Consider the following 27,382-nt stretch of genomic DNA (forward strand, 5'->3'; position numbering starts at 1 on the left):
TTACCTTATTTGATTTTCCTTCTCACATACCTTTATCCATAGTGTGTTTCACCATTGAGCTTCTTCTCTTTATCTGGACTCAGAAGAGGTCAAAGTCTTACTTCCTTTTGACTCGAGCTCTCAAGTTCTCCCAACAAATTGGAGGATGAAGCTGCCTCCAAAAAATGCCCCATTGTCATCTCCTAAATCTGCGCCTTCTGTCCAGGTCTTTCCTCACTGCTCTGCTTTCCTTCCTCAGGGTGCCAGTCATTCATGGTCCCAGTTACGTCACACTGATGGTAGGAATAGAGCATCGGCCTGGGTGGATTGCTGTATCTAAGGAACTGGCTGTACTACTGACTCCATCTAAGAAAATGTAAACCAAATGTGGAAAGTTCCCCAGCTTAGACTGCTGGGAAGTTTTGTGGGCTGTTTCATTGGCCTGGAAATGCATAAGTCAGGATCCCATCCTCAAGTGTACTTCCTGGAATCCTTTATGTGAAGGAAGCCCCGAACACAGCGACTCACACCAACATGTTTCTTCCATTTTTCCTTCCAGGCACTTCAAGTGGCCAGACAGCTTCTCCTTCAGCAGCAACAACAGCAGCAAGTTAGTGGATTAAAATCTCCCAAGAGGAATGACAAACAACCAGCCCTTCAGGTGATAATTCTTTTTGAAAAAAATTGACGTTATACACTTTGGGAGAGCTGATACGCCATTCAGAAGTAGATTGTGTTGGGAGTTGCAAATCACGTATGACGCTCTTCTGCAGAGGGTGCATTTTTTTAGTTTACCAGCAGAGGATGACATTTTGGAAAATAATGTCTATTCAACCAAGAGTGTGGTGGTTGAGGAGAAGATCTTCTAATGAGTTGCTGTAATAGGAGGATGAGTTTGCAGGTGTGGGTTGCTTATCAGGGACCATGTAGACCAAGAAGAAAAAGTTTCTGGTACTCAGGATAGGTCAGTTCTTTCTCTTGTGGTGGGGCTGGAAACACAATACCCACACCCATAACTTTAGTGCAGTGGTTTTCAACTGGGGGAGATTTTAGTCACGCCACCCCCCACCAACAAGGGACAGAGAGCAATGTCTAGAGATAATTTTTGGTTGTCCCACAGGGGACATTGGACACCTAATAGGTAGAGGTCAAGGATGCTACTTAATTGATCATACACTGTACGGGGAAATTCCCCACAGCACAGAACCGTTTATCCCAAAGTGTCAGTTGTGTCAAGAACGGCTAAGAGGACTGTGGAAGATATGGTACTTTTAATTTACCTAGTCATCAATGTAATATGTATTTTGTTCTTTAGCGGATATTTTCAGAATACCTCTAAATCACTAATGACAAATTGACGGGTGATTTTCATGTAAAGGTATCAAAAGAGACAGTTTTAGCAACTTCTGATTTCAGCCCTATTGAGGGCAGGGGCGAACGGTGTAGAAAAAGGGAGTTCGTAAAAATCTAATTTGGATTTTTGACTCGGAGTAGAAAAGTGGCATAGAAATTTCAAAGATACTTGATGGAGGCTGTTCGTGCCCACACCGGAGGCAGGGCACTTGCAGGTACGACGTGATTCAACTGCTTATGGAGCTCAGAGTGGGCAGCCTGAAAGCAGGAAGTAAAGAGGTGTTTCTCACACTAGACATTTGGGGACAGAACTTGTAGATGGTAGCTGTTGGGTATAACTTGGCACCAGTGACTGTGACCATGAGGTCAACCCAAATTCCAGCTTGTGTTGACTTTTCTCAGATCAGAGTGAACCAACACCAGTTCCCAAATTATCCTGCAAAGATCTAACTGACGTTTGGGGAGCAAGTCCTAGTTCTTCTACATCTGCTCAGGAAGCCGTCGCCGTCTAGGTCAAGTTTGGCACTAAAGTAACCCTCTATGGGAACAGTTGGATGACAGTGCATATTGTTGACTAACACTTTCAAAACCAGTTAGTTACTTGGTAAACCATCATCACCAATCCCTAGGCCTTTTCACATGTGTGAATGCTGGGGACATTTTTAATGAGGTACAGGGCCATTGAGGTCCCATGTCAGGTGCTATAAGAAGTGCTTTGTTGTGCAGATGTCTTAAGAACAGCTCTGGAGGATGAAATATGACTGGGTTGACCTTTCAGCTGTGAGCTTATTTGTCAGGATTCAAATAAGTTGAAAGGATCAAACTGAACAGTTTCCGTAGTCAGACTGGGAATTGTGTTTCAGAGGTCAGCTGCGGAGGCCACATTGCAGATTCCAGAACATAGCCAATTGTTGGTACATATTAAAGTGTTGGGGCATCTCCTGCAGACAGAGACACAATTAAAATTCTAATTTATTAATGTATACAGGGAACTAGCCCAGCCTGTCACTCAGTGATTCAAATGACTGTCCATTCTTTTTGCCTCCCTCTTGGAGCTCTAACAGCCTTAAAAATACCGTGAGTCCTCTTGAATTTATCAGACTTCAAGTGCATTGGAAAAATGACAATATATTATTGGGGGGAGGTGGTACTCTCACACGTAGTAGAGCTTTGGTTAGGGATAATTTTAAAAAGTACACACATACACAATCTGTCTGATGCACTGCTCGGCAGTATTGAATATCATATGTAATTTTTTTATACTAGACTTATATTCCCTCATACTTGCTTTTTAAAGACATATGGCATTTTTAGGTAACTTCTTTTCCAAGATGAACGAAGTTGCTTTAGGGCTAAATATACGAAGTAAAGTTTCAGGGGATTTCCTTCTGAGGGCTCATTTTCTTGCCCGTTATAAGGTTTTTAGCCACCAGAAGAGTATGATACAGAGAGCTTCATTTTTCTTGGCAAAGACAGTGTCAAAACCAACCTAACACATTCTGCTGAGCTCTTTAGTCTGTATAGAAAGTGCGGGGCGAGGGGGCCATCTTGAATTCTGGTTTTGCTAAATAAGATGTTTTGAGTGCCTTCCTAGCCCTCCGTGGGAGAGTTGACAAGCATGGAATTTAGACCAGGTTCAAGAGTTGATTGGGGGGAAAAGAATAAAGAGTTGGTTGACTGGTTGTGTGCGCGTGTGGCTACGTGTATGCCTGTGCGTGTGCGTGCACCCGTCATGTGTGTCATAGACCGCGTCTTGCCAGCTGCCTGGTAGGGTCATACAGATTCAGCAGGCTGTCTTAGGTTGGCCGGCCTTCCACGAACAGAGGGTCGCGTGGTGTACTCCCTCCTTATAAAAATACGTACAGAGACTCAGTGATTCGCAGAAGGAATAACCTTCACATCGAAAGAGATCTTGCCATTCCGTGTCCTCGCTGGGGACATCTCAGCCAGTGCGGCTCTGAAACGAAAGGGAGCTCCTATAACAAACCTAGCAGTGTTCATCTCTGTTCTTCATACCCTTCATAACCACACTGAGAGACCTGTTTTAGCAAATTTCAGATCTTCCGCATAGACGAAGGCTTGACAGGGAAGAAGAATTTGATCGGCTGATTGCTTGAGGGAAAAAAAAAAAAAAAAAGGAAGAAAGAAAGAAAGAAACCCAAATCCTCAAATATACTGTGACTTATATTTTAGGCATATCTCACACTTCCCTGCTTTATGTTTGGCAGCGTTCTCCAGTTTCACAGGCTGATGATAACAAACAAAAGAGAATGGAAAGTTAGAGGAGGCTCAAAGTGGTTACTCGATAGAGATCACAAAATGTAGTCGAACATCAGCAATTTGGACTAATTTCAGGAAGACGAGGGTAAATAAGAGAGAGAAACGCTCTCTCCAGATACACATGCAGAAGTCAACCTGAGCTGGCCACATTCTTGGGCGATGTGTGGTTTACAAAATACAGGCATGAATTGGGTATAGATATTGCTTTTGAAGTTCTTAAAAAAACATTCTACTTAGTAACCTAAATCGCCCCTCCTTTAGTCTCTCGAGTTGCCTTGAAAATTTTTTATGAATGATCCAAATGAAAACTGAAAATTGGCCCCATTGTAAATTCATAATCAGGAGGATCTGAATTTATTCAATGTGATGCAGTGAGCATTTCTGGGTCAGCCTCAACGCGCAGGGTATCCCGCTGATGCTTAGCTACATGAAACTGCCAGGGGTATAGACCCTGCCTTCAGGAGGCTTATGAGTTGTAAAAGAATTAACAAGGTTTTGCTGCAGAAAAAGAAAATTATATGTGGGTAAAAATAGTAGGCTTGCTTTTATAAATATTTATATGCTTCTGAAGATTGCTTAAACAAGTGAAATAAATGCTTAACGGTGCAGGTGTGCTCATAACCTCGAAAATGTGTAACTTTACTGGCTGAAGATTAATTTGTGAGTAGATGAGCAATTTTATTGATCGAATTTTGGAACTTTGACCACCGTTTCTGGGTAGTAATTCATTTTGGTTCTTTAAGCATTTTAGTTGTTGGCACGAGTACATAAACTGGAAGGAAATCAAATGACACATTTTCTCCTAAGAAAGTAAAAGTACATGTGTACTCTGGCAGCATGAAAGTCAGGAAAGAAAGTAAACCTTGTGTGTTGCTTACAACGGAAAGCTGACCACAGTTTCAGGCTGTCTATAAAGAATTTGAACTTGAAACCGGTCATCGGAGATTTTCCCCTCCTGCCCCTCCTCTCCCTTCCAAGGTTACATCATGTGGGAGCCCCTCACCCAGGAGGCCATTTCACTGGAAGGAGGATAGTGAAATCCACTGGAAGTGCAGCTGTGTCGTCCAGTTGGAAGCTCGGGATTATAATCAGGGCTTCTACTTGAAGCGGAGGAGGTTAAAGTATAAGATCCAGCAGGTGGTGGGGGTTTTTTTAAATTTTTTTTTTTAGCATTTTTATTTGCCGTTATATAAAACATGCTTTAGGCAGCATTTTTGCTTTGCATTAATGCCACATATAATCTTAGTACCTCATATCATTTCCACCTTATTCACTAAGGAATAAATGGTAAGAGGAAGCCTTTAAAGGAAACTACGATTTTATGTTGTAGATAGTGAAATGGAATGGTTTTGAAATACTGACCCTTAAAAAATATCCCTATACATGCAATTAGTAAAGCAGATAATTCAGGAGAAGGAGGCAGATTTTTTTTTTTTTCCTTAAATGTCTGGAGTTAGCCTTGTCTAGAATTGGCATCCCTGACCTTAAATTGATATGAGGTATTGAAATTTGGGTACCTTTTAAGATGTCATTGTTACCACATGTCTTTGGAGAGTCCCCAGACCCTACAAGATATCTCTCAGTAAGAAACAATAAAATAGAAATGATGCTTTAAAAATGGCTATTAAGTCTTACAGATTACACACACCATTAAAAGTATGATAGAAACAGTGACCCCGCCCCCTCAGGGAAAAAAAAAAAAAACAAAAAACGCATCTGCACACAGAAGTTTGTATCAGTTATAAGGGTTTCCTGAACCTCAAGAAATCCATCCCGTGACCCGGGTCAGATACTCTTGCTTTCAGAACTTTTTTTTTTTTTCTAAAATAGTATGTTTTGTCCTTGCCTCCAGATTTCTGATCTGAGTTGTAATGTAATGAATTAGCTCCTTTTTGCTCTTTCAGCTTCAGCAGTATATAGGATAAGCCTGTGTCCCAGCCCTTCCAGGATATCCCTGGTCTATGGCTGGTGCCAGAGTGTATTTATTGGCATTTCTCATGTAAAGCATCCCAGTTTAGACCTTTAATTATATGATCACCCTACCTATATGCATCTAAGCATCAAAATTCAAGTGTGATGCTAATATTCTTTTTATTTATTCTTTAAGATTTTATTTATTGGAGAGAGGGAGATAGAGCATGGGCAGAGAGAGGAGCAGAGGCAGAGCGAGAAGCAGGCTCCCCGCCAAGCAGGGAGCCCGATGCGGGGCTCGATCCCAGGACCCTGAGATCATGACCTGAACCGAGGGCAGTTGCTTAACCAACTGAGCTACCCAGATGCCCCATGATGCTAATATTTTAAATGTGAGCATGTCTTTGTCACCATGTGCATCTATCACTATAGGTGAAGATAATGAATGTTTAGGTAGCGCTGAATGTGGACCATCCCCATAGCTGCCCTGGGGTCTAGGAACTGTCCTTAAACTGTGCTATGGGTGAGGAAAAGGAACTCACAAATGTTACCTGACTTACTACAGCGCATCCAGGCAGGTACGGCACTAGGATGGGAAGCCAGGTGTTCTAGGACCACAGACGACCGGTATACCATCAGCAAGTTCACTGTAGCTTCCCTTTCCATGTACATTTCTCAGTATCTACGGAGCGCCTGGTTTGCCACCATAAGCAAATGCTTCTATTTTCCATAGCATAAGCAAGAATAAAACCAAACCACCAAATTCCACTGTAAATATCAGGATTTCAATTAAAAGGACTAAGATCTGTGTCATTATCCCAATTGTCGCCTCGTCTGTGTATGTGTCTCCGTGGCGAGCAACAGCAAAGAAAAGTTATTTGTCATTCTCAAGTCTGAAGTGCTCTTAGGAGCTTCCATGTGTTGGAACATGGAATGGTATGTTATAATCATTGTTGGGGCTAGGAGGTGGGGAGGGACAGGGGAAAAAACATACTTGACTGGTCAAAAATGTGTAAATTGCTGACAAAATGACACATGTAATTAAGAGTGCTCCTACCATTTTACCTTGTGGTTTACACCTCCAGTGTTGAAAAAGAGAGCGACTCCCACCTCGCTAATTACCATTATCACTGAAATGCTAGGGTTGGAGTCATTAGTTCCATGTGCATTTAATTAGAGGAAGGCTGAAATTGGATTTAACTTATTACTTTTTCATGGATCACTTTCTTGTCATCACTTCAAATTGGATTGCAGCCCCAGGTAACTAATTATGAGAGCCACAGGATCAAGAGTGAAAAAAAAAAAAGGTAATTAGGAATAACACTGTCGGACCCTTGCTGGTCGTCCACTTGTGCTTTGGAAAAAAGGAAGGGGGGAAAAAACCCGAGCCGTATTTTGTAGTATTGCAGATTAGGGAGTGAGAGGTATGCGTGGTTGCTAGGCATCATGGGAACCCGTCACCACCCATAGTGGCTTCTGTGATATACAGCTGAGCTGGAGTTGTCGCATCCACATGGTTCCACAATCAGCTCCTTAATACCTAGATTAAACTTGCAAAAGCAACAGATTGGTTGTAGGTATGAGGCATCCCAACAACCGTGTAGTCTGGGGGGCCTCCCATACATGATTACAACAAAGCTGTCAAGACGTCTCTGAGCCAAACTACAGAATATTTTAAGTACAGGGAGTTAGAATTTAATGAACGTGTTAATGTTCCAGAAACATCATTCATATCTGACAGGAAGACGTCTCAGTCAGCACAACAGTAAGGTTTAAGGTTTATACGTCGGGAATTTTTGTCAAAGTTTCCAGCAGACCGTAATATTTGGACCATTTACCGCACTTCTAGTTTGTTCCCTACCCCACCCCAGTGGTGTGGATAGGCAGGCTTGCTGAGGTTCTGTTTCTCCTTCCGCCCCTATCAAAAATACTTTAAAACAAATTATATTGTTTCCATGTGCAGAGCAGAATTCAGAACTGCAAGCAATCAATTTTATTGACATCGTCTGAAAAAATGTTGGTGACAGTTGGAGGATGTGATAGGGTTGGATTTTTAAAGTCACCGGTACTAACTGGCCAAAAAAAAAAAAAAGGTTTTTTTTTTGTGTGTGTGTGTATTTGTTTTGTTTTTGGGGGTTTTTTTTGAAATGTATTATCATATTCTCATAACTCAAAAGAAGTCCTGTGAGTTAGACTCTCCCATGAAGGGATTCTTCTTTGATAGACAGTGATGGCATAATGAGAAGACTTGTTTTCGAGCCTCTTGGTTTCCTTGAAGGGAGAAAAATCTTCCCAGAGAAGTGAATCACCAAGGAAAGATGGCTAGAGTTTCTTAAGTTGTTTAAAATCGGTTTTAATGTTCTGTTAATGTAAGCAAATAATTATGATTCAGTTTTGGGTGACTTTCAAACCTGGGTAAGTGGGACTTGCTTGTTATTTTCTCAGGAATATAGAGAAGTGGAGACCACGATGTGCCCACCTGACAGAACCACTTTATTTATTCCCCAAGTGATAAAATACTCTTCCTGGAATTAGGAGTCCTTTTCTTTTTGAACCTTCAGAGCAAAATCTCAAGAACCAAAATAGTAATCATCAAATCTAATGCAGAAAATTAAAGCTTTTTTTTTTTTTTGAACATCTTAAGTTGATTTAGAATTTTTGTACACAATATTCGTCTGTGGTTGAAAGGGGGCACACCAAGGTCAAGTGATGTAGTGTTTTCCATTTTTCCATATGAGTCTCACAGTGTGTGATAAAAGCAAACTCCTTTATTTTGTAAGTCTGCTGGAATTTCTGATGAAGTGCAGAGGTCACGTTCCCTGTCAATTTGAGTAGCCAGCATTTTTTAACTACTGTTTTTTCTTCCCTTCTCTGTGTGTCTTTTCTTCCCTGCCCCCACCCCCATCATAAACCGTGGTACTTTTCTGACACATGCACAGTGAAGTCTTCCAATCTGAAACTCATTAGCACACAGCATTGGACCCTGTCCAGTGGTTAGAAAATTTCCTGAAGCCCAGAATAACAGCATTTGGTGTAAGCACCACGGACCAGCAGTGACAATGGGGGTAGTCGCGTTCCTCTGGCGCCCGGCCCGGTCGGGAGAGCCAACTGACCGTGCAGTGCAGCGAGACAGAGGTCATGCATATGGGATGGGCTCGAAAAGTTTGGTCCTTGGAGAAATAGGCTTCTGAAATCACAAGACAGTATCTTTTCCCCCATGCTGATCATTTCAGTTGGTTTGGGGGTATTTATCAACGTAAGCTGCGGGAACATGAAAGCAAATCCTTAGAGAAAGACGATGAACACCAACTTCTACAAAATAATATTTTCACTTCTGTAGCTATTGGGTCATACAGAACCTACGGATTGAATGAATTTGTTCAGACTTTATTCATTGCCCCTCACTCTCTCCAGGTAACATGACCAAGGTGAAATCCTTATCCTCCCATTAGAAAAATTACCCACTTTGCTCTGGGTGAGGATACTTTGAGCCAAGCTGTCAAGCAGGAAACGGAGTCCCACAAATGCGGTAGTAATCGTGTTAAATAGCAAGCATGGAAGCTGGACTTTCCAGCAGCCGACCACTACGAAGAGAACATCTGGGGCTCAATTCCGTTACTGTTCCCATTTTGCAGATGAGGAATGGAGGGCCCAGAGAAGTTAACTTGCCCAGGGCCAAAGAGCTGGTGAGTGGCCAAGCTAGGCTCGCAGCCCAAATAGTCCGGCATGCAAATCTGTGCTCTTACCCGTCCCATTCTGCCGACTCTCCCCAAGCTACTGCCCGGGCCTCGCGGGCAGGGGCAGCGAAAGGAACAGAGTCAGAGTTGCTGATGCCTACGGCTCGTCACCAACCACTAGACCACACTGTCTCCTAATTTGGACATATGTTTATGGGCATATTTGAAAAATAGTGCTTGTAATTGAAATATGCACTTTCTAAAGGGAAATGACGCTTGGGAAAGAGTAGAAAGGCGGGTATTACTCAAAGTCTGCAGACAACTCTGCAAGTGATTGTCTAAAGGCAGCCGTTGAAATTGAGAAGCAGTTTGGAAAATGTACAGTTTGGGAAATTTGTGTACCAATGTAATTACGGTAGTTGTGAGTTGATGTCATGCCTGGTAACTGTTTTTGTATTGCTTGGGCCTTTGTTACCGAGCTGTGATATCATGAGCAAACTATTATAAACATAGCATGGATATAGCATGCTTGTGTAACAAAAGATCGGGAACTTTTATTAAGTTTGTTTTCCTTGTCATATTGTAAAAATTTATTATGTGTACTGTGTATATTAGAAACAGATTCGGGTAATTCTGTCTAAATGAAGTCATCCCGGCTATTTCCAGACTGTCTGTTTTTGGTTGTGAATAATTTTCATACATCAGATGGTTGTCATATTTAGTCGCTCTCAAAATTTTAAAGAGAACATATCCCATTTTGAACTTGGGGTGGACTTTAGCCGCCCTGCTGTTGCGATTGTGTGAGTTTGAAATTACTGCCCGGTGAATTATGGAGACTGAGTACAAGTCATTTCTAAAGGGTCTAGGCCTGCTCCCTCCTATTCATAACTTTTCCCTCCTTCATCAAAAGAACAGATTTTTAACTACTTAAGTAGTAGAATTTAAAGCTGCCAGCGCACAATTGGGCAAAGACTGCCAGCGCTGGTTCTTTTATGTTACATCCCATTGAGGAAATTTGGTAAACATTCAAGCAGACAGAGCCCAGCATTTATCGTTGTCGAATGGTAGAATGTGGATTTTAAATGGGTCGTTCAAAAACTTCGGATGACTCAATCCTCCCAGTTACTCTCCCTAGCTCCTTTTGCTTACCAGGCTTTTACAACCTGAATATTCTGCCTGCTGCTTCAACTGTTTTTTTTTTTTTTTTTTCCCAAACCAGCCGTTTATTTCCTTCTTAACCTCCCCCGTATCTGGCTTTTTTCCTCGTCATTTCCTTGAAGTTTACTGTCACTAAATTCAGTGGCCAGGTCTCTGTCCTTCCCTCAACCTGTCGGACTTGCTCACAGCTAAGTCATACTTTGGCTAACTCAGCTTTCTGGAAATGGCTTTCTTGCAAAGTCCTTTAAGTCCAGGCCCACCCCACCCCACCCCACCATACCCCAATCCCCAGTCTCCGGACTGCTCCCCTTCTGTTGCCCAGTTCTTTTCCAGAAGCCAAGTTCATTCTTTTCCCAATGTTCCCTTCTTTTGCTGTCCCCCAGCGGTGTGGATCTGTCGGCTTTGCCCGTCCTATTACCTCTGCACCAATGAGGCCAGGCCTGTTTATACCCCTTCCTAACTGCCTGTCTGTGGCTCTCCGCTCAGCATGACAACAGCCGCAATTATCTCTAATTCAACTGATCACTTTTGTCACCAGGCTCTGTTAGTCAGAGTCATGAGTCATCATTGACTTATTAGTTCCCTTCATCCCTACCACATTATCCATCATCGGATCTGCCATTTTTCCTTCCACTGGGTACCTTCTGTCCATTCCTTTCTTCATGTTTCCCCTGCTGCTACCCTCCTGTTCCAGAGCTCAGACCTTCCGTTGGCACGTGCCTATACCTTAGCAAAGAACCCTCGCCTAGCCTCCTCTAGCCCCTCAGAGGACCTCCTGCGTATCCCCTATCCCCTCTCCTGCTTTCAGCTTTCCATAAATGCTATTCAAAATCCCTTTCCAAAATCTCTCAGTGACCCTCTCGTATCTAACCATACCAAGTGTAAATTCTGTGGTTTTCTGTCTCGTTCCTTAGTATTCTAGCTTTGGATTAAATCAGACGTCCTGAGAATGTTGTCATCCTGGGGAGGGGGAAAAGGGAAGTTCAGAGCCATGATTGCTTCTGTCAGGAGGGGAATATAAGCACAGTCCACGTGATAACATTTCAGAGTCCCCAAAATCCAGGTTCGTAAATATTGCTTATTCTATCGCTTACCATTTAGACAGAAGGCCCAGGTGATTAAATTGTGTTTTGAGTTTAATTCCAAGAGAATGAGATCTCTTTGTTCTTCAAAAGGAAACTAAGGGTCATGTGCTATGCTATGCTCTCCCGGATCTAAATTCTCGGCTCTGTTGTCCCATGCTTCTTTCTCATTGCCATCTACTCCTGCAGCCTCGCGGGTTCCTTCTCATCTTCTCTGGACATGGGATCCAAAGCCAAGACATTCCTTTGTCTGCATGAGGAACAGCCTCCTATTCAGACCTCTTGAAGCTCCTTTCAATAAGACGTTGGTGAAATTTTATGTCTGGGTTGTTCTTTATTTGGTAGCATAAAGGAATTGTTATGTATGTTATACATAACAGAATTAAGAGCCCGAGCCACATGGACAAAGAGGTTTCGTTTGATCTAGGTGCCAAAGTGCCTGAAGTGCTATTTGAAGGGTTCTAGAATTAGGATGGCCTCTGCAATCAGTTGTCATGATCGATTAGCCTTGTCTGCCATGGACACTGCGGTTGGGATGGTGATACGTGTACTTTCTACTTGCCAAGCTTGGTGTACACTTAACTGACATAGTCTCTGTTGATCACATACCAGAGTAGAGAGCTACTTGGGGTGTTTTTGTTTTTGTTTTTTTGGTGTTTTGTTTGTTTGTTTGTTTTGTTTTTGTTTTGTCTTGTTTTTTCCTGGGAAGCTTGATAGATCCATTGGTAACTATTGAAATTTAAACATGTGCTTGTGGTCTTCCCTATATACTTACCTAAGACTAAGCAAATTGTATTTTTATCCAGAAACTATACCTAGTCACCATCAGAAATGAGGTGTGATATGCCTTTAAAGGCACAGGATCTTGTGCCCTGGCTCACTATGCAGATCAGCAAGGTGGCTGAGAGTTTCAGAGATTTGTGTTTCAGAACACTGTGCAAGGGGCCACGTCGTGATTAATAGCATGATCTCTGATATGAGGCTGATGTGAGGCTTCAGTCCCAGCCATACCCTTAAACTGCTGTGTGACCTTGGAGAAGTAGCTTAACCTCTCTGTTTCCGTTTTCTCATCTAGAGAGTGGAGCTGATTACCTCACCTACCTGAAGGTGATCATGAGGATGGAGTGATTAATGCATGAGAAGTGCTTGCACAGTGCCTGGCACATAGTAAATTCTCAGAAAAGTGAGCTCTTCTCATAAGTATGTAAACTCTTTTTTTTTTTTTTTTTAAAGATTATTTATTTATTTATTTGACAGAGAAGGATTTACAAGTAGGCCAAGAGGAAGGCAGAGAGAGAGGAGGAAGCAGGCTCCCTGCCGAGCAGAGAGCCCGATGCGGGGCTCGATCCCAGGACCCTGGGATCATGACCTGAGCCGAAGGCAGAGGCTTAACCCACTGAGCCACCCAGGTGCCCCCGTATGTAAACTCTTTTTAAAGGGAAAATTAATACATATTAAATTCGGCATTATGTTTTAATTGACTTGATACCGGTCCCTTTTTAAGCCAGTGTTGTAGCAGAGTAACACGGACTATCCTCTTGCTTGTGGTAAACTTGCAGTTAACCAGACTTGATGGGAAGATGTCAGGCTCCTAATCTCTAAAATAGGGATAATCAGAGTGTCTGTCCTATGAAGTTGCCAAGAAGATTAGCTGAGTTACTACAAGGAAGTAGTCTAGGATGGTACCTGGCACACAACAGGTGCTTCATAAATGTTAGCTGCTGCCACAATCCCTGCTGCTACTGTTATCAGCATTATCCGCCTGGAGCATGGTTTTCCTCAGTGTGTCCATTTTAGCATAAATGAGGGTCATGTTCTTCTGAAAACTCCTATTCTGGTCTTTCTTTTGTCCTTGTCTTTCTGGAATTTTCTATGAATTAATGCGAGGTCATCTTCCCAGCTGAGGAATTAATTCCTCATCTGAAATGTGGACACTCTGTGCCATTCCACACCCTGCCCGGCACGGGGTCGGCAATCTGTAGGTGGCTCTTTCCTTCATGAATTAGTGAATGCGCGTGTGGTAAATGAACAAGAGTGAAACATCTAAGCCAAGAAGGAAGAAAAATTGATGCCGCTTTAGGGGATGAGGCTGCAGGCCCATTCCAGACTCACAAATCTCGAGGAACTTTCCAAGACCAGAAACACAGCATTGAAAGAATCCAGCGTCATTCCTGCCCAAATCTTCGACTGGTTTGATGACACGAATCCTGCCAAGTATGGAGTGAAACTCACAAGACGCCTGCGGTGCTGTTTGACTGCCCTGATGCCCTGTTCTTGCCTTTGTACATTCGCTAATCTGTTTAACGCATAATATTAATGGCACAGAACTTTAACTCCTAAGTATAGACAATTAAAGGAGACCAAAGGCAAAGTACAGAAATGTATTTGGTGTCAAGATCAAGTTCAGTGAAGCGTAGCGAAGATGGAATAGATTATTACAAGAACTTGGAGGGGGGATAGAAAATCTCCCGAAATCTCTCATTTTGAAAGGAATTGGTTTACTTGATTATTTGCAATACTCTCACACTCAGGAAAATCTAAGACAAATGAAAGCAAAACACGATTTAATTGAGCTATTATTTTGCAGACTTTGGCTTGGTTTCAGACAGTCTAATCAAATTGTGCTTTGCTTAAACAACTAATGTTAAATGCAGCCTACCAACAGATGTTTAAAAAGAGTCTAATTGGAAAATCTACATCCTGGATTTAGTCTGTCTCTTTGGAAAAAATAGCTGCAAATTTATATTTTCGAGGACGACACCCAGTGACAAGCATTTCCAGAAAAGATAAAGTTTTCCTCAAGGATGCCTTGTGCTTGGGTGGAATTATCTTGAATAGTCAAAGGTGGCACTCTGGAAATTAAATTTCTTGGAAATTCTCCAGCTCTGTGCCACATAGAGCTGTACAGAGAAATCTCCTTTATCACATTACGTCACCGGAGTCCTATTACAATCCCTGGATCGTGTCAGGGGCCCGTGTGCTATAATTTACAATGAGCCCTTGCAAGTCATGCAAGGCACATACTGATTGATGACATTTAAAGGTACTGTCAAGGTGGCTAGGTAATGAAGTTGACCTTCCTCTGTTGTCTCAGTTTCAAGTTTGTACATATAAAGAAACTATTTCACCTGCCATATTTACTTGGAACTTTTCATTAAACCTACAAAGGGAATTTGGCTTAATAGTTAACTCTTTTCTTCCTTTAGACCAGGGGTCAGCAAACTTCTTCTGTGAGGCCCAAATAGTGAATATTTTGGGTTCTGTGGGCCATACTGCTTCTTCAGCATTATTTACTTTGCAAAAGCAGCCATAGGGAATACATAGTAATGGGCATGCTATATTCCTATAAAAACGTATGTGTGGACACTGAAATTTGAATTTCATGCAATTTTCACATGCCATGAAACATTCTTTTTTTTTTTCCCTTTCTTTCTTTCCCCTGTCCCCAACTCTTTAGAAATATAGAAACAATTCTTAGCTCAAAGGCTATGCAGACACAGGTGATGGACCAGACCAGGTGGGCTCTAATTTAGGGACCTCTACTTTAGATGACCAGAGAGGATCTTGCCGCTTGTTCATTGGACAAAGTTGCCTGAATAACAGAGCCAGCAAAGGATTGCAGTAGGACGATCATTGGTCAAGCTTTGCACCCTGACGTGGGACGGGCCTGCATCTACTTGGAGGAAGAGGCATCTTTTCTTAACTTCCACAGAGGGGCTACCCACCGCCCAACTGTTCTTCTCTTCTGTCTTCTTAGGCTGACATCTGTCCCCACAGTGCCATCAGCGAGTATGAGGGTGAAACTAGTGATTTTTTTGAGATTCAGGGAAGTGGACTTAGCTGGCAAGGCCTTTGTTAGTCCAGACCACATGCTAGTGGGGAAGTAAGGAAAGCACGCCTTCCAGACACCTAACTGCCGTCCGTCAGGGTATGTTCCTGATGTATGTTCTTTATTACACTGAAGCTCTTCCCCGCCGTCTGCCAGCACATCTTACGGATCTATGGATACTTTATCAATCGTTACATGGATGTGAGATGACTACAGTGTGAGTGACTCCCCTTGAATCTACCATGTAATGTAAGGGTGCCCCTTCCCCACCCCGCCCTCCTGCCCGTGCTCAGTCATGTGGTAGTGCGGATTTTCTCCATTGTTTGCATTCTGAATCCAAGCATGTCTGATTTTGACAAAGTGACTTGCCTCTATTAAGTCTCGGTTTCTTATCTACAAAAGATTAGTCAGTGGTTCTCAACCCTGGGGGCACATCAGAATTAATATAATTTTTATCATCATCAGGATCTAGGGCTCAAAGCTTTTTCATATCCTAGGTAGATTCCTGAACTCGACCGAATAAGAGTCTGGGGATAGGGCCCAAGCATGGGTATGTTCAAAAGGCTTCAAGAAGTGCTTTTTGTGCACTCCCGTGGTTGAAGGCTCCTTGTCGCAGTGACAGCTAATCTCCTTGTGGACTCGAAATCTCAGTGTCTCCTTCATTCGGTCTTTCCCTCATTTGTTCCCCAGACTCCTCCTAGGGTAGCAGAAACAAACTCTCTGACTTCACCTCCCCAGTGTAAACCATTTGCGGTCAACCAGAAGATGTGAGCGAATCCTTGGGCAAGAGTCTTGGCTTTTTTACCCTTGGGGAATTTGCCCAGGATATAGCAGTGGAATGACTGGAGGCTGAACAGTTTATGTAACAATTAGGTGGGCCACCCTCCTGACCTTGGAGTCCACTTGAGAGATCCAGGGAATGAAGACACAGGATAATCTAGTTGGTGTCATATTGATAGGTCTTTCTGGGGATTTAAAATGTACGACTCATCTCTTTCTCTATAGAGCTGTATATTTCTGCTTTGGAATGGACCCGACCCATAGCCTACATATACCTACTACATAGGTGCCCATTTTTATGACATTTCCAGGCCAGCTCAGATTGGGAAATACTCTCTCACAAGATCCCTGACTTGATTTCCTCCCAAAGTCATTTGGATACCTTTCAGGTGCATGTTGAAATTGGCCTACATGTCAGCGTCACACCTGGTTTCTAGGAGTTGAGGGCATACCTCATTCAGGAACTTGAATGTTATATAAAATGTAGAGTCTGTGTTTATCCAGGACCTTTCTTCTTTCACTGTTTTATAAACAAATAACCTGCTTGGCTTCTTTTGCAAAATACAGAAAGAAAAAACTAACAACATGGAACCAAAAAGACAAGCTGGGTTCCTTGTACCTCTTTACCTGTATATATCGCCATCTTCGTGTTTGACTTCACTTTTTAGAAATAGAAGTCTCTTCAGTCTGCCACTGGTTGGAGATTTGGGGACTGTTCAGTGATGAAGGCAAAATGGTCTGACAGCAGCCTGGTCAGTGAGGTCCACGAGGCATTTAGGGCAATTTTTTTTGTTTTAGGGTAACAGTAGCTGAGCCCTGAATCCCCACCATCTAACAGCAAGTAGCCAATCTGACTTTTTTTTTTTTTTAAACACAATTTACCAATTGGAGTTCCACAAAAGAGAGATTATATTTCTTGACTTATGAGCAGCAGGTCAGACATTTCAAAGAAAATTTAGAGAGCAGTAATTTTGAAAATGTACACAGATGAATTTGAAAATAAATATTTCACTGCCTACACAGCTCTATTTAGAATACTGGCTTTGGAAATGTATTCCAGAAGCCTTACCATTTTGCATGACACGGTGTCAGTTCCTGCACAATATATTAATGCTTAATTGAAGATAATGTAACTCAGATCAAAGGCATAATTAGCAGGCTTGCAGAAACTCTTACGGAGATCAGGATTTTGACGAATAGAAGTCTGGACAAAACTGGTTTATGAAAGGATCTTGAGACCATCTGAGCCTTCATCTTCCTGCTCAGCTCTTGATGACAAGACTGGAGCTGCTACCGGGCTGGGTGGGCAAGGATCGCTCTCATCTCCACTATGTACCACCACCCCCTTTGAAACCAACACTTCCCTGGTTTGGCTCCCAGTTGGCCACTGGAGCTGCTAGACCATAGGGCCTTTGACAATCTCACTGTCTACAGTGAGGGGTTGATTTTTGTCAGTGTCGTGATATCTGTAGGACTCCGGGAACTTGAACTAGAAGAGGAAGCATGTGAGCTCTGAGCAGGCCTGAGAACAGAGGCTGGCAAACATAGCTCTGTGGGCCAAATCCTGCAGCTTGTTTTTGCCGGACCAATAAGCCATTTACACTTTTAAATGGTTGGAAAAGATCCCAAGAAGAATAATATTTCATGACACATGAAAATTACTGAAATTGAGATTTCAGTGTCCACAAATGAAGGTTTTTCAAAATAGAACCACATTTATTAATTTTGCTAACTGTGGCTGCTTCCAGCAGATTTAAGGAGTGATATACCCTGCAAAAGCCTGAAGTACTTACTACCTGGCCCTTTGCAGGAAACATTTGATTTGACTCTGGAGTTAGAAGTTTGGTTTGATCATCAGGATATCTCTGGGAGGAAGAGCTTGGAGATCTAGCTACTTACTTGTTTTACAAAGAAATACAGTTGAAGACAAGAAAACTTTTTTTTTTCTTTTACACCTAATGTTGGAAAAAAGCAAGGCAACGCTTCAAGGGAAAGGGATAGAAAATGAAGTTATTGGGAACCCACACCATAGCATTTTGATGAGAAGATTATTGGTTTTTATTATAATCATCATCACCAATAAGATCTAAGTCTCATTTTGATCTTTATTAATATAATTGTTATCTTCATCAAGATCTAGAACTCATTTGGTATTAAAATTTGGTGTAAATGATATAGCGATTCTCTCTGACAGCAAGACCCCAGGGGGTAAATGTGAACATAGAGGACCGAGTCATTCATTTACCCATCGGTTTATTCATCCACATTAGCATTTCTTACATACCTATCATGGACTGGACCCTACTTAGCACTGGAGTTCAGAATTGACTATCCCTTAGTCCTTATGTCAGGGTTGAAACTGCAGAGAGGGAATTAATATAATATAATAAGTGTACTAATAGGTGTAAATACAGGGAACTTTGGGAATGTAAGGGAACAGAGCACATGAAATGTGGACTAATGCCTCTGAAGAACTGAATTTTAAAATTGTATTTACTTTAAATTTATATAACCACATGAGATTTGTGGCTTCCATTTTAAACAATGCAAGCAAAGAACATTTCTGTCATTACAGAAAATTCTGCTGGACAATGCTATTCGAGAATTTTCCTTGGCTTTTGAAACATTTTGGTAAATCTGTTCTCCTGATGAAAGATCAAAAAGTTGTCTCTTTTAATGTGGCTTCTTCACAGATCCCCGAAGTGTATCTCTCTGAGTCTTTGCCACGTATTAGATTTTCTCCATCCTTCTTTCAGTATATGGCTGTCAGGTCAGGACAGTACTGCAGTAATCACTGAGAACATCTACTGCCTCCATTTTCTCCCTCAGGGCTTAAGTTTTTCCTCTAACTAGGAAAAAAAAATCCAAAGACCTGGACGCTTCACTGGAGGAAACCAGCCAAATTCCCTCCCCCACAGTGAACCACAAGACCCTTTGAAAACTGATGATTATTTTTATTTGTGTCGACTTAAGATGGAAATAAGAACTTCAAAAAGGCATTTGAAAAATACCCTTCTCACCAAAAAAGCTTAAATCATTTCCTCTGAAAGTTTCCTTCTATCGAAGGTTGGCTTTGGTCCCACAGACCAGCCTCCTCCTTTCCTCAATCTGAGGGGGAGGAATGTGACCTTGAGTTTCCATTGATACTGCTCTTAGGGTCCCACAAGGGTCCTTGTTCTTTCCATTTGTCTCAGGGGCAAGGACTGGCACACCCTGGTTTCCTGTTGGTTTCTGTAAAAGCCAAATCCTTGAACTTTGTTTCGGGCGTCCAAATCCTGCTCATACACGTGCTTCTCATACCTGCCTCCCAGGTGTGAGCTTTATGGGTCTTGAATATTGGTCAACAATGAAAAAAAAATTATATTTCCATTTAGATTAAGAACAGTAACCATAAGAGCATTAAGTTCATTGGTTGACTATGTTGACTGGTCAGGGAAGGGCTTGGGGTTACCCTTCATTTCTAGCTTCCGGTTTTGACGAGGTCGACAACAAAGCTTAGCTGCAAGACTTTGGAAGGAGATTGACCCAAATGTAAAAACTATTACTTATCAGTCGTATGACCTTGTCTAAGTTAGCTCACCTCTAAACTTTTTCTGTAAAGGAGAAATACCTGCGCTTTGGATTATATTGGAAGATTAGGTTAAAGATAGTTAGATGTATTAATTATCTACGTCCGATACATAATCTGACCCATCACACTTAGAACACACACACTTAGACACACATACTTAGAATGTTGCATATTCCTGCAGTTCCTGTTCTCATCATCCACATGATGACGTTGGTTGTAGCTTATCACTTATAAGACTCTAGGCTGACCTGCCCGAAAAGAATCGGAATTTTCTGTAGTGCTGAGACTTTTCAGTGGCACTAGATGAGCACAGAATGGCCGTTATCATCTCTTATCTGCATTTCAGAGCAAATTGCTTTTAGACTGGTGGTTACAGCTATATTGTCATCTCTCGATCTTTCCTACACACCAGATGAATTAAAGACTCTACAGCCCAAAGAACTGCTGTGCTGATGGTCACATCTGCAGGTCCTCTGTTCAGGGTTCTCCCTCTCTAGGGATGGCAGGGTTAGCTCTGCTTGCCGAGAGGACCAGATGGGGTGTGTGAGAATTATTCTGACCCTCTCCTAGTTCCCCTCTCCCTACTAAGGAGGAAGTTGTATAGTTATTTTCTCTTTGACTTCCTAGTTATATATGGACCACGAGGACCAGGGAATACTCTAATTTCCTTGTAATCACTATTTTTCTTGGGTCTTGATGCATTGGGAAGGGAAGAATGGATTTTAAAGTCTTCCTTTGACGAAGGCTTCTGGTCAGAGTTGAAATGCCTCTCTTGGGGACTAAGTAATTTGTTACTCTTCATTGCCCTGTTTCTTTTTCCCCCAGGGGTGGTTCTCGTCACACCTGCAGAAGACTTGTTCTTTCACTTCTGTATTATCACATTATTTACTGCATTTATGAAAAAAGGGACAAATGTTTTCTAACAGCCATCGTGACAGCTTTGGTACAAACAGGGCAGTGGTGTTTTGTGAAAAAGCACGGAATTGTCCAATAAAATTGGGAAAGACACGTAGGAAATGAAAGGCATTGAAAGTAGGAGTTTTGAGATTTATGTTATACTGGGAGAAGAAGGAGAGAAGCACAAATTGATTCTCCATTAGAGACTGCAAACTAATGGTCCCCAGGCTAGACCCCATTTCATTTGCAGACATGGTGTTTAACATTTTGGGGGGTTATTTGTAAAGGTAAAACAGTCTGGAATTTTTCCATCAAAAGACCATTTTCTAGCTTCTCAAAAAAAAATAAAATAAAATCAGGAACTCCAGCAACATTACTGTATAGTAACAACTGTGTGGAGCTGAGAAATCCTGCCCCCTTCTACCTTGCCATGGTCTTCTGCTAGCCCTCTGGTTACGACTTGTTTCAGATATTAACCTGTCTGCTGCAGATCTCTCTCCTCAGTGGCCAAAAGCTTCACTAACAGATCGAAGGTAGAGTCAGGGAGTCTTTCCCTGTTCTGTAACAGGCCACCTGCAGCCCAGGGATTTGGGAATTCTGGGTTCTTTGTATCCATGCACTATGATGACAGATTGGACGTCTCACTGTAACCGGCTGCCAGTGTGAAAATGGGAACTCTGCTTTCTTAACTAGGACTGTGTGCGGTGAGGATTCCCATATGTCAAGGAAGATACATATTTTCCCTTGTCAAGGTCTGGATACTCCGCTACCCCAGAGCGTAGTGTCTTAAGAACAATGTTAACATTTATTATTTCTACATATTTTCTGTGGGCCCAAACTATGGGACTGACTTATTTATTGCAAGGTAGTCTGGCTCCTATCTCTCAAGAGATTATAGTTAAAATGTGAGGCTGGAGGACCCATCTCCAAAATGGTTCCCCAGGATGAAGACCTCTCCATTGGGTTGCTTGAGTGTGTCAGAACATGGCAGCTGGCTTCCCCAGAGAGATCTGAGTCTTCTGGGATCTGGCTTTGGACATCACATATTATGGCTTATGCCATATTTATTGGTCACACAGACCAGTCCTGACACGGTGTTCGAGGAGACTACCCAAAGTGTGAATACCAGGTGGTGGGAATCTTTAAGGCTGTGTTGGAGGTTGAGTACCACCAACACTAATCTTCCCATTAGCTCTATGTAGAGCTATTGCTTGAGTGAGCCAGTGTAGGAGGTAGTAATACGACACATCACTCAGCTGTGTTAGAAAGAAAGAAGGTTAAAGCCCAGCACGTAGCCTGAACAATGGTACAGTGTTGGTTCAAGGCCATTGGTGAAATTATTGTTCACCTCATTAAAAGATTTTCTAGTAACTAGTAAGAAAGATTGACAAAAGAAGAGATGGATTACATCATGATATTTGAGGAATTAGACTTCTTTCCCACGTTCTACAAATTTCCTCCCATCTTTCCCCCAGGAACATTGGGAGCCCCATATTCTCAAAGCCGTGAGACTTGAGAAGACAATTTGAACATGATTTTAGGGCAAAATAAATAGTTCATTATTTCTATCCACTTGCCTCTCTCGTGTCTCAGAGGTCATTGGCATTATTGGAATGATTTTGTTTGCGCCATGGCCAGTTAAGCAGTTCGGTCATCGGGTGGAAAGAACAAGTCTTTTCAGAGACTTGATTAGATGTTCATGAGATTCCTTGTTCAACATCTGACACATGACTGGGGAGCTGCATTGGCCTGGACACTCTACCAGGAGCCTCAAGTAAACAAGGCAGACAGAGTCCCTGAACTCACCGAGATCATATTCTTATGGGACGTTAAACCAGTAAGCAAAAGAGAAAGTAATCAGCAGGTGTCATGCGATGATGAACACTAATAAGGAAGCGGAGCTGGTTAATATGTAGACAGTGGTCATGACATTCCCATGTTCACTTGGTCGGCTGGAGAAGACCTCTTTGAGAAAGGGACCGATAAGAGGAGACCTCAACCGAGGGAGGCACTGAGTCCCGAAAGTACTGGGAAGGAGAATTTTCAGACTGAGGGAACACAAGTGGAAATGCCGGAGACAGGAACACACTTGGCCACACTTCCCATGAATCATGGAGGCTCCATCGCTCACCAGTGCCTGGTTCCTGGTTGACAGCTTTGCTCTCTTGACCATAGTCTTATAGTCCTGGCTTAGCCTTCTTCTGTAAAGAAACGCTCGCGTGCTAACCAAGATTCACTCGGGAAGCGCGTTATGCTGTGTTGAATCTCTGTGTATTTCCCCTTTTTCTCCCCACAGAGATTTTTACAAAATTTATGTATGCAAACAGGTATTTTTATTTGTTTCACTTGAGTTGCCTTTGCATAATGTAATAAGCCCATGATTTCACATGTACAGTAATTCATAGAAAGTGATAGTCATCTTGCTTAGACACCTTAGTTCTCAAAACTAGCTTGCTAAATATAGTACCTTCTGAGACCCATATAAGGTGCTATTTAAAAAAAAAAGAAAAAAGAAAGGTCAAAGATTCCCCACCCACGAATTTGGTTATAAAAACAGCAAAGAAGGGTTTTTCTGAACTTGAATCAGTAAATTTTTAATTTAAATAGTATCCTGTTTTGACAATGTGCTAAACCACAGCCGTCTCAGAGAGCTAGTTAAGCATTCGTCAGTGCCTGCTGGCATCTCTCAACAGGAAGCTTGGGAAGGCTTCTGTTGTCATTGTATAATACACTGACAAGGAATGGGTGCTCTTATTTGTTGCATCCGGGAAATGGACGGAATCGCTCTGGTGCGGCCGGAGCCTGTTTACGTTAACTTGACGATGTTGCGTAACCTTTCGCTGTACAAAAACCTGGACTGCTTCTCCTGTTCACTTCACCAATATGTGATTTCTGACTTTACGAATCAGGCTGCCAGAGCGAGACGCAACGTGATGTCACCCAAGCTCTCTTCCCCGACCCACACAGCAAAGAACTGAGCTTGCTGCCTTTTCTGATCTTGGTCTTTTGATCTGACCAGTGGTAGAACTCAGCTGGAGTGGGGCTTTTGTGTGGGGCGGGAGGTTGAATGGCCTGGACCCTCCGGAAGAAATCTGAGGTGCTGTATGAGCCCTCTCTTCATTCCCAGCTCTCTTTTCCATCAGTTTGTTGCATGTTGAATAGTAAGTTGCATTTTACTGTAAAGGTGACTGCATTTTTCTTATGGGGCCTTCAGGGTAAACAGCCGTTAGTTTCCATCTGTGAACACACATGTAGCTTGTGTTTGGGTAGGGTGCCCACTTCCGAAGTCATTATTTTTCTGTAATGTTTATGCTCCGTGGTTGCGCACAGATAGATTCTATGCCCCAGTGCAGGACTGAGAGGTAGCCTGTAATTCCAGCTGAATGTGTCACAGCTGAAAATAGACCGGAGTGGCAGCGAGTGATGGATCAAGCAAATAGCTTTTAATTCTACATAAATTGGTTTTCTGCTTTGCTCTGGGGCAGAGGTTTGCAGCCCCGGGGTAGATGTCACTCCTGCTCTGCAAGAGGGGCCCGCTTGGCAAGTGTCTGGTAAGACAGAACTCAGGATTTCAGTCCCTTCCTCTCAGGGCTGACTTGGGGCAATCAAAGATGGCTTGTCCAGGCTGGGATTGCAGCCCTATCTCTCTACCAGCCAGAGACACTGACAATCAGAAGATGCAACTATTCCAAATTCTCCCCAGGATAAAATTAGCATGACATTTTTTAAAATTTTTTAATAAACATATAATGTATTTTTATCCTCAGGGGTACAGGTCTGCGAATCGCCAGGTTACACACATCACAGCACTCACCATAGCACATACCCTCCCCAATGTCTATAACCCTCCTCCCCGACCTCCTTCCCCCCAGCAACCCTCAGTTTGTTTTGTAAGATTAAGAGTCACTTACGGTTTGTCTCCCTCCCGATCCCATCTTGTTTCATTTATTTTTTTCCTACCCGCCTAACCCCCCACGTTGCATCTCCACTTCCTCATATCAGGGAGATCATGTGATAGTTGTCTTTCCCCTATTGACTTATTTTGCTAAGCATAATACCCTCTAGTACCATCCACGTCGTCACAAATGGCAAGATTTCATTTCTTTTGATGGCTGCATAGTATTCCATTGTGTATATATACCACATCTTCTTTATCCATTCATCTGTTGATGGACATCTAGGTTCTTTCCTTTTTTTTTTTTTTTAAAGATTTTATTTATTTATTTGACAGACAAAGATCACAGGCAGGCAGAGAGAGAGGAGGAAGCAGGCTCCTCACTGAGCAGAGAACCCGATGCGGGGCCCGATCCCAGGACCCCGGGATCATGACCTGAGCCGAAGGCAGAGGCTTTAACCCACTGAGCCGCCCAGGTGCCCCTAGGTTCTTTCCATAGTTTGTCTATTGTAGACATTGCTGCTATAAACATTCGGGTGCATGTGCCCCTTTGAATCACTGTGTTTGAATCTTTAGGGTAAATATCCAGTAGTGCAACTGCTGGGTCATAGGGTAGCTCTATTTTCAAATTTTTGAGGAACCTCCATACTGTTTTCCAGAGTGGCTGCACCAACTTGCATTCCCACCAACAGTGTAGGGGGGTTTCCCTTTCTCCACATCAGCATGACATTTTTAAAATGTGCCCCCCCCAACACACACACATTTTCTTCTTAATAAACTGCATAATAATGACATTGGTATGTTATCTTGTCACATAGGGTATGTTAGAGATTCCCTTTCATGCAAGGCTCTCAAACTTCTGTAATACGAGATTAACTAGCACCCCTCGATGGGGAAGCTGGAACTGCTAAGGCACAATCAGAGAGGGAAGAACCTTCTTTCTGCCTCTTGCCCAAAGCCAAAGAGTTCTGAGAGGCCAGTTGCCAACACGAGGCTCTACTTCCAGGCTTAAGAAGACAGTTGCAAAGGATTTCAATCTGATCTTTTTAGTTCAGATTTTAGAATTGTTTGCCAGTGCCATCAAAAGTATTAGCCCAGGGTTTAGAGGTATAGGGAACTATGAATCCTAACCAGCCACTGTGACCTTGGGCGAGATACTTACCGATACTTCCTGTGTCTCTGAAATGGCTGTAAATGATACCCACCTTGCAAGCTTAAGGTAAGGACCAGATCAAGACTGTAACATAAAGCATCCAACCAAGACACCCAGCATGGGACACATACTAACAAAAGATGCTAGTAATGTTCTCAGAATTTCATGGAATTATTTATGATGACTTTAAAACAGCAGGTTAAGATTCATATTCATTATTAGTATAAATCTTAAGCCATAGGACCTCACCAGTCGTTGGCTAGAATTTCATAGTAACAAGACAATAAATGAAATTTTGGAATGCTGAATATTAATCACTTGGTGGAAAAGGACAATGAGAGAAAAAAGGGGAAAAAAGAAGATGCTTCAAGCTGTTTATGAGCTGGACAGAAAATACAACAGCCTAGAAATGAGTGGATTTTGAGAAGATCATTGATTTAAATAAATAAGGAAATATTAGACTATTGGAAAATAACTTATTTTATGCCCAAATCCATACATTTGAACAACGATTATACATTTTTTTTAAAAAATTAGGGGTGCCCGGTGGCTCAGATGGTTAATAAGCATCTGCCTTCGGCTCAGGTCATGATCCCAGGGTCTTGGGATCAAGCCCCGCATCAGGCTCCCTGCTCCGCGAGAAGCCTGCTTCTCCCTGTCCTTCCTGCTTGTGCTTTCTGTTACTTTTTCTGTTCCTATCTCTCAAATAAATAAATGAAATCTTAAAAACAAACAAACAAAAAAAAACTTTATAAGGGAGAAAACAAAGCCTTGTAAAAAATTAACAGTGTTAAAGGGAGGTTAATCCATTAAAAAATCTATCCTTTAAAAATGGCCTAGTCTCAGTGAGGGATTTCGAACACCATGGATGCACAGCGGACATTTTTAACTGGGCCACCATGAAGACAGAATGTATCTTCCTAGAATATATGGATAACAGGACAGTGGCTTCTAACTATTTTGTAAGTCATTTATTGCCATAGTCCATGGATGAATGATTGTCCTAGTTTTTGGCACATGGGAACCCGTGAAGACAGGGAAACTTCAATGTCAAATTTAGAAAGAAGGAAGAAACAGATGTGTGAATGAGGAATGAGTGCAGGGTTTGGGGGAAAAGGAAAGAAAAAGGGTAAAAGAATTTTGAGTGAAATCCCATTAGACCCAAAATCTTTATTTTACTTTCATCATGAGACCGTGGGGTTATTTCCTTGTATTTTTTTTTTCTTCTTTTAAGATGGTGAAAATGTCTTGAAGAAATTCCCAGGGCTCATGTCTAGAAGACACTTCACTCAATTGTAAAGTGATGTTTCAAGCCTACTGTGATAAGAAACTTGTAAATATGGATGATTAAAAGAAAGATGCACATGTGTTGAACTGAAACTTAGTGATTGATGCATGGCTGGGACAGTTTGAGCATAATTAGGCTTGACTTGGGGAATCCCTTCCAGAATGGCAGCACATGAACCAACATTTGCAGCTGCCATCATATGCTATGTAATATGGTGTTTCTCTCTTGCTATGCTTTTCAAGGTTGATTGGAAGTATTAATATAACTACTTCCTAATCTCCTTCTGGAAAGAGGTACCTGTATGAGTCAGAACCTTTCCACGTGTAAATGTCAAAGCCAAACTCAGACTGGCTAACGATGGGTCGTGGGGGTGTCTATGGGCTTGAAAGTTCCATGGTTGGCCTGGCGTCACACACAGCTGGGACCGGGCACTCATATAATGTCACCGGGACTTGGTCTGGCTCTGTTTGTTTTCTGTTCTGCTTTCTTTTTATGTTGGTTTTATTCTTTGTCAGATTCCCCCTTGGCT

At 42.3% G+C, this 27,382-nt stretch overlaps 1 protein-coding gene across 16 annotated transcripts in view; it reads left to right on the forward strand.

Moving 5' to 3' along the window:
- The window catches only part of FOXP1 (forkhead box P1), a 528,267-nt gene that overhangs the window by 373,388 nt on the left and 127,497 nt on the right, over nucleotides 1–27,382 (forward strand). For all 16 annotated transcript variants that reach the window (XM_013052518.2, XM_013052512.2, XM_013052546.2 and 13 more), the window contains one exon: nucleotides 539–640. In XM_013052518.2, the coding sequence (XP_012907972.1) occupies nucleotides 539–640 (102 nt within the window). The remainder of the gene's footprint in view (nucleotides 1–538; nucleotides 641–27,382) is intronic.

This window comes from Mustela putorius, unplaced genomic scaffold, assembly GCF_011764305.1.
Source record: "Mustela putorius furo isolate JIRA1106 unplaced genomic scaffold, ASM1176430v1.1 tig00000095_pilon_pilon_pilon, whole genome shotgun sequence".
NCBI lineage: Eukaryota > Metazoa > Chordata > Mammalia > Carnivora > Mustelidae > Mustela > Mustela putorius.